At 49.1% G+C, this 7894-nt stretch overlaps 1 protein-coding gene across 1 annotated transcript; it reads right to left on the bottom strand.

Moving 5' to 3' along the window:
• Positions 1-2994: 2994 nt before the first annotated feature.
• On the bottom strand, positions 2995-7889 carry PPIL1 (peptidylprolyl isomerase like 1). Its single transcript, XM_084611133.1, has 4 exons — positions 7807-7889; positions 7305-7459; positions 5257-5325; positions 2995-4314 (listed from the first exon to the last, which is right to left on the bottom strand). The coding sequence occupies exons 1-4, from the start codon at positions 7860-7862 to the stop codon at positions 4094-4096; spliced, it is 501 nt and encodes a 166-aa protein (XP_084467259.1). The 5' UTR covers positions 7863-7889; the 3' UTR covers positions 2995-4093.
• Between the last annotated feature and the right edge of the window lie 5 nt (positions 7890-7894).

Raw genomic sequence — 7894 nt, 5'->3', positions numbered from 1 at the left:
GTTCCTGATCACTTTCCTCTCCTCTAAGTGCTTCAGAATTGATTCCTTGACGACCTGCTCCATGATTTTTCCAGGGACTGAGGTGAGGCTGTCTGGCCTGTAGTTCCCAGGATCCTCCTCCTTCCCTTTTTTAAAGATGGGCACTACATTAGCCTTTTTCCAGTCGTCCGGGACTTCCCCAGATCGCCATGAGTTTTCAAAGATAATGGCCAACGGCTCTGCAATCACATCCGCCAACTCCTTTAGCACTCTTGGATGCAATGCATCCGGCCCCATAGACTTGTGCTCGTCCAGCTTTTCTAAATAGTCCTGAACCACTTCTTTCTTCACAGAGGGCTGGGCACCTCCTCCCCATGCTGTGCTGCCCAGTGCAGTAGTCTGGGAGCTGACTGGGAACTTGAGACCATTGCTCCTTGTTCTGTCATCTGCCACCACTGAGAACAGCCGAGCTCCTTCCTCTTTGGAACCCCCCCCTTCAGGTAGTTGAAGGCTGCTATCAAATCCCCCCTCACTCTTCTCTTCTGCAGACTAAATAAGCCAAGTTTCCTCAGACTCTCCTCATAAGTCATGTGCCCCAGCCCCCTGATCATTTTCGTTGCCCTCCGCTGGACTCTCTCCAATTTGTCCACACCCTTTCTATAGTAGGGGGCCCGAAACTGGAAGCAATAGAATCATAGAACTGGAAGAGACCTCGAGATGTCATCTAGTCCAGTCCCCTGCACTCAAGGCAGGACTAAGTATTATCTAAACCATCCTGCTCTTAAAAATCCCCGATGTCTAACCTGCTCTTAAAAATCGCCAATGATGGAGATTCCACAACCTCCCTGGGCAATTTATTCCAGTGCTTCACCACCCTGACAGTTAGGAAGTTTTTCCTGATGTCCAACCTAAACCGCCCTTGCTGCAATTTAAGCCCATTGCTTCTTGTCCTATCCTTAGAGGTTAAGAAGAACAATTTTTCTCCCTCCTCCTTGTAACAACCTTTTATGTACTTGAAAACTGTTATGTCCCCCCTCAGTCTTCTCTTCTCCAGACTAAACAAACCCAATGTTTTCAATCTTCCCTTATAGGTCATGTTTTCTAGACCTTTAATCTTTTTTGTTGCTCTTCTCTGGACTTTCTCCAAACCTTTCCTGAAATGTGGTGCCGAGAACTGGATACTCCAGTTGAGGCCTTATCAGCGCGGAGTAGAGTGGAATAATTACTTCTCGTGTCTTGCTTACAATACTCCTGCTAATACATCCCAGAATGAGATTTGCTTTTTTTGCAACAGTGTTACACTGTTGACTCATATTTAGCTTGTGGTCCACTATGATCCCCAGATCCCTTTCTGCAGTACTCCTTCCTAGGCAGTCATTTCTCATTTTGTATATGTGCTACTGATTGTTCCTTCCTAAGTGGAGTACTTTGCATTTGTCCTTATTGAATTTCATCCTATTTACTTCAGTTCGTCCAGATCATTTTGAATTTTAATCCTATCCTCCAAAGCACTTGCAACCTCCCAGCTTGGAATCATCCACATCCAAGTGTACTCTCTATGCCATTATCTAAATCACTGACGAAGATATTAAACAGAACCACACCCAGAACCGATCCCTGAGGGACCCCACTCATTAGGCCCTTCCAGCATGACTGCAAACCACTGATAACTACTCTCTGGGAATGATTTTCCAACCAGTTATGCAAGCACCGCATAGTAGCTCCATTTAGGTTGTATTTCCCTAGTTTGTTTATGAGAAGGTCATGTGAGATAGTATCAAAAGCCTTACTAAAGTCAAGATATACCACATCTACCACTCCCGCCATCGACAAGGCTTGTAGCCCTGTCAAAGAAAGCTATCACATTGGTTTGACATGATTTGTTCTTGACAAATCCATGCTGACTGTTACTTATCACCTCATTCTCTTCAAAGTGTTTGCAAATTGATTTCTTAATTATTTGCTCCATTATCTTTCCAGATACAGAAGTTAAACTGACTGGTCTGTAATTCCCAGGGTTGTCCTTATTTCTCTTTTTATAGCTGGGCACTGTATTCCCCCTTTTCTAGTCTTCTGGAATGTCTCCAGATGTCTCCAATACTCCAGATGTGGCCTCACCAGTGCTGAATAGCTTCCTGGCAACAAGGGCACACTGTTGACTCATATCCAGCTTCTTGTCCACTGTAATCCTCAGGTCCTTTTCTACAGAACTGCTGCTTAGCGGTCCCTGATCTGTAGCAGTGCATGGGATTCTTCCTTCCTAAGTGCAGGACTCTGCACTTGTCTTTGTTGAACTTCATTAGATTTCTTTTGTCCCAATCCTCCAATTTGTCTAAGTCACTCTGGACCCTATCCCTACCCTCCAACATATCTACCTCTCCCCCAGTTTAGTGTCATCTGTGACCTTGCTGAAGGTGCAATCCATCCCATCACCCAGATCATTAATGAAGATGTTGAACAAAAACCGATCCCAGAACCAACCCTTGAGGCACTCCGCTTGATACCAGCTGCCAACGAGACATCGGGTCGTTCAAGGAGTCACATACATTTGCAGGGTACCACAGGTGAGTGGAGAAATTTCTTCTGAGCAACCAGTTCCCTACAGGAGTCACCTTTGCATACCCAGTGAAACCAGACACCCCTCTACCTAGTTAGCATTTCCAGGGCCAGAGATCATAGCAGCAGTGAACTTGCCTCAGCCTACTCCAGCTAGTGTAAGAGCAGTCCCCTTGAAACAAACCAGTCATTGTTTGCTTACCTGCCTCTCTTCAGGAGACTGCTGTCCCCCCAGCAGAGAAGCTCTTCAATCAGAGGCCCTGGAAGCTATTAAGTTTTGCCAGCAGATAAGCACACAGCAGGAGATGCTTTCAGTGACATTTGAGGCAGATCCTGAAAGCCTTATTTCAGCGGGAATGTTCTTCCACTTTAAAAGAAGTTGTATTAAAGCAATGGAGTTGCAGGTCCATTGACGCTGTTGACTCCTGCTTCACATCAGCAACCATGTTCTCTACAGAATGCATTTCAGACCTTTATTTTAAGAAAATCCATGTATTACAAAGAGTATACAAGAGCACACTGGTCTCACAAGCATGCACACACCTGTCTTCCTGCAACAAGGAGCTGTAAGGGGGGACTGAATTAGATTTCACAGAAACTCAATTCTCTGAGAGAGGGGGATTCAGTATCCCCATCCTAGAGGCCATGGAAGAGTCTGCACTTCTCCAGGAACCTGTAGATTCTCCTTACAAGTTAATTCTAAAAGTGAATGACATTTAAGGTAGCCCCACCTGCTGTAGTAGACTCTTGGGAGCTGGGAAAAAAGTTCCCACTGCCTGTTCTCCTAGTCCAGTTTGGCACATTAATCATGTTCCACTGTACTCTTGATTCAAATGATCCTATAGATTAACATGGCCTTTTGGTTGCCTTGTGGAAAAATAAGAAAGTCACTGATTGCCCAGCTCACAGAGCACGTTAAAGGGGATGCCATCAAGCTGGCTAGGCCCAACGTTTACCAATAAATGTCAGACTCTCCTGATTAGAATCTTCCTTAACTCGACATGCCAACTTCCTCACCCTCAAAGGAGAGGGTGCTGCAACCCTGTTATTGCTCCTTTGCAAGAGCCATCCTGCACACTGGATTGCCGTGCAGTTGTGAGCATGCATGGCGTGCCAGCCATGTGCTCTGTGGGGCCTTTGCATGAGACAGTTCCCAGAACAGACAGCAGAGGGGTGGCATGGTGGTTACTTGCACCCTGGGCATACCAACCAAAACAGGGCTCAGCAGGGGTGATTTCAGGCCACGAGGTTTTGACAAGAGACCCTTTCCCCAGCATGGCAGGAGGCAGCTAAGGGAAACAGCACTGCTAGCACTCTCGAAAAGAATCCGGTTCACTTTAGTTCCTGGGCAAACTAATTGTAGATATTTTTAAATCCACTTTACTTAAAAAAAAAAAAAAAAAAAAAAAAAAGCTCTGCCTCAAATAGATTGTAAAGTAGGTAAACGTTGGGCCTAAGCCACTGGCTTGCATTCCCTGGAATGACAGGACAATCCCATGGGGGATAAAGGATTTAACACATGGGAGTGGCCAACACATTAACTGCAGAGAACTCTGGTCTAACCCGATGGGTAAGCCTTCAGAATCTTCACATCATCGACTGGGCGATCTTGGGCATTTGTCTCCACCATGCCCACTCTGTTCACCATCCCGATCCCCTGGCAAACACGGCCAAAGATAGTGTGCTTCCCATCGAGCCACTGGGTTGGTGCCAAGGTTATAAAGAACTGACTGCCATTTGTGTCTGGGCCGGCGTTAGCCATGGCAAGGATTCCTGCACCTTTGAAAGAAAGGGTACGAGTTAGTAACCTGCCCTTAGACTGATGATCTGAAGCCAGTTTCAGTTAAAAACCAAACCAAACCCAAAAAACAGATCAGTCTCTTCCTAAGCCAATTACTTCTGGTAGCAACTAAGGATCCAGTCATATGGCTTAATTACCAGAATCAAACATGAATTTAAATACAGCAAAAAGCTTCTTACAGTTACTCTCTACTCCTGTTAAACATCCTTTGTGTGCTCAGCTAGGGTAATTTTGATTAAGTGAGACTCCCATACTGTGATTTGTTTCCATACGGACTCCAGTGCATTGTAACTCCTGTATAAACAACAGAAGGGGGCCCAAGAGCCCTCGCATTTGAGGTCTTTAAGAGCTGAATTATAATATAAGAACAGTTTAGCTGTGCTACACAGGAAGCCTATCGCCACACTGCACTCCCAGCCGAATTCGGAACATTGTGTTTGTAACAACCCAGCCAACCTTTACCTTAATTCACAGAAATAATTTTAAGGAGGCAAACATATCATTCAGCCCTCGGGATCTGTGATTTAGCACAAGGAGCTCTGCTGATGTTAGACCACTGATTAACTATTCTTGGGAAGAGACTACTTAGCTGAAAACAGGACAGCTGCAGCATTAACTCTGCAGGCTTAGGGGTCATAGCTCCTTGATTCCATTCGTTTAAAGAGGAGAGGCTACCATGTTACTGTTTATTTGTCCACATGGCGACCCTAGTTAGTTGTTACTTTTTCATTTCCTGCCAACAGTCTCTTTAATGCTTCATTTGTCATTAAGAGCTACCAACCCTGCAGCCCTCACTCTACCCAGACTCCCAATGACTTCTGCATAAGGACAGTGGGACTGAGCCCTAAATTGGTGCTATGCCCAACCTGCAAGGTTAACAAAACAAAAACACCCACACAAGTCCATCAAATGGCACTTACCTGTAAATTTTAGTTCTGGATGAAGTTCATCTTCAAACTGCTTCCCATAGATGGATGCACCCCCTCTGCCTGCCCAGCAGAGAAAAGCAGATATGTCAGTTCGGAAAGCCATGGTACCCATTCAGGACTACTCTCACCGTCATACAAGTGCCAGCCAACAGTCTAAGAAATGGGCTTTGATCAATTCTATTGCCGACGTGTGATGCTCAGCAATAAAGACTAGGGAGACAGACATGCATAAATTATCAGCCAGCACAGGAACAGTGGGGTGGCCAATGACTAAGAACATACGAACAGCCAGACTGGATGAGACCAATGGGCCATCTAGCCCAGTATCCTGTCTTCCAACAGTGGCTGGTGCCAGATGCTTCAGAGGGAATGAACAGAACAGGGCAATTATCAAGTGATCCATCCCATCATCCAGTCCCCGTGTCTCGCAGTCAGAGGTTTAGAGATAACAAGAGCCCATCTTGGCTAATAGCCATTGAAGAACCTGTTCTCCATGAACTGATCTAATTCTTTTTTGAATCCTGTTATACTTTTGGCCTTCACAACATCCCCTGGCAACAAGTTCCACAGGCTGACTGTGCGTTGTGTGAAGGACTACTTCCTTTTGTTTGTGTTGAAATTAACAGGCAGCAGGTTTATCAGGTGACCCCTGGTTCTTATGTCATGTGAAGGGGTAAACAACACGCCCCGGTCACTCTCTCCACCCCCGTCGTGATGGTGCAGACCTTGATCACAGGCCCCGCGTCATCTCTTCTCCACGCTGAACAGTCCCAGTCTTTTTAATCTCTCCTCACACAGAAGCTGTTCCGTGCCCCTCATCGTTTCTGTTGCCTTTCTAATGTATCTTTTTTAAGATGGGGCGACCAGAGCTGCATTGCACTGTTCAAGGACTGGGTGTACCATGGATTTATATTGTGGCATTCTGATATTTACTGTCTCAACAAGAACAGAGTAGTACTCATGTTGTAGGAACCTGCAAGTCTAGAAACTGGGACCACTGTGGTTAGGGGCCGCTGCCGCTTTCACATTGCCACTGGGCACTTACGCTGCTTCCAGGTAACGTATCGAATAAGGCTCCGATGGCCATAGAATCGAAGCATCTCACAATCTGTAATATATTTAACCTCACACCCTCCGGGAGGTAGGGCTGTACTATTAGTTACATTTTACAGATGGGGAACTGAGACCCAGAACAACTAAGGCTATATATATATAAATGAAGACTTGGCACACCACTTCTGAAAGGTTGCAGACCCCTGGTGTAGAGTATAGGCATGACACATCGAGTTGCACACTACACTGAAAGGCTCTGGCAGCAGGGAAAGGCTCCAGCAGCTCCCCCCTGCCAGAGCCTTTTCCCCACTGCCTCCCCCCAACAAAGCCTTTTCTCCGCTGCTGGAATCTTTCACTGCAATGGGGAAAGACTCTGGCAGTGGGAGGCAGCAGCAGGACACGACAGGGCTGAAAATACCAGTGTCGAGGTGGGAGGCCCTGCTTGGGGGTTTAGACAGCATGTAGGGTTTATGCCCTGGGGCTTCAGGCACATCAGACACTCTACTCTACTTGCCTAAGCTGTGCCTCACCATCTACGCTACTGTTTATACCCAGGCTAGCTGGACGTACTGTATCTGTACTCTACATGTAGCCTTAAGTGTAGGCTGACAACCTAAGTGACTTGGTTGGGGTCATACAAGAAATCTTTCTGGGCGCAGGGAATTGAACCTGGGTTTCCCCAAGTCTCATATTAGTGTCCTGAACACTGGGCCATCCTTCCTCTTTGCTTTCCAACTCGTTCAGCCCTCTGGCCTCCCCGGGATGGACAGCCCTGGGGGCCACAGGCGAGGGCACAGGCGAGGGCACAGGCGAGGGCGGGAAGTGTCACCACCCGCGAGGATTACACCCAGGCTTCCTTGAGGTCTGCTCGCGCCCCCTCACAAGGAGGTTTCGCTCCCCCAGACACGCGCGCGCCCTGCGCCCGTGAAGCGCCGACGGGGCTCCCAGTGGGTACCCAGCCCAGCCGTTTCCCCTGGGGGCCTTACCTGTCCCGGTGGGATCGCCCCCTTGGATCATGAAGTCTTTAATGATCCTGTGGAACCTTGTGCCGTTGTAATAACCGCGCCTGGCTAATTCCGCGAAGTTCTTACAGGTCTTGGGCGCGTGTTTCCAGTAGAGCTCCAGCGCCAGGGTGCCCATGCTGCGGGAGGGAGGGAGGGAGGGAGACCGACAGGGCTCAGGGGCTGCCCAGCGCCGGGAGCTGCGGAGCGGCGACCCGACCCACCGGCCGCCCTCAGAGCCCGGGGACTCGCCCCGGCCCCGTCGCCAGGCTCCGGGGGTCTCCCCACGCGGGACACCCCGCAGCTGCCCCCGCCAGAGGCCGGCGGGGACGGGCACGGGCCCTGCTCTGACCCCGGACGCGGCCCCCTCCGGCGGCCAGCCTGCGAGGCGCCGCGCGGGGCCCGGGACCCGCCCGCTGGGCCGAGCGGAGAGACCCGGGCGCCCCGCGCCGCGCCGGGAGAACGGGGGCTCCCATCGGCCTCTTACGTGGTCTCCATGGAGACGGCGGGCGGCTGCCAGGAGTCGGGGGGCACCGCGGCCATGCTGCTCCCACGCCGGAAACACTCCGCCTGGG

This window comes from Lepidochelys olivacea, assembly GCF_965140295.1.
Source record: "Lepidochelys olivacea isolate rLepOli2 genome assembly, chromosome: 21".
NCBI classification, from domain to species: Eukaryota; Metazoa; Chordata; order Testudines; family Cheloniidae; genus Lepidochelys; species Lepidochelys olivacea.
Note: the sequence above shows the minus strand (reverse complement) of the source record. Positions and strands in the feature narration are given on the sequence as shown.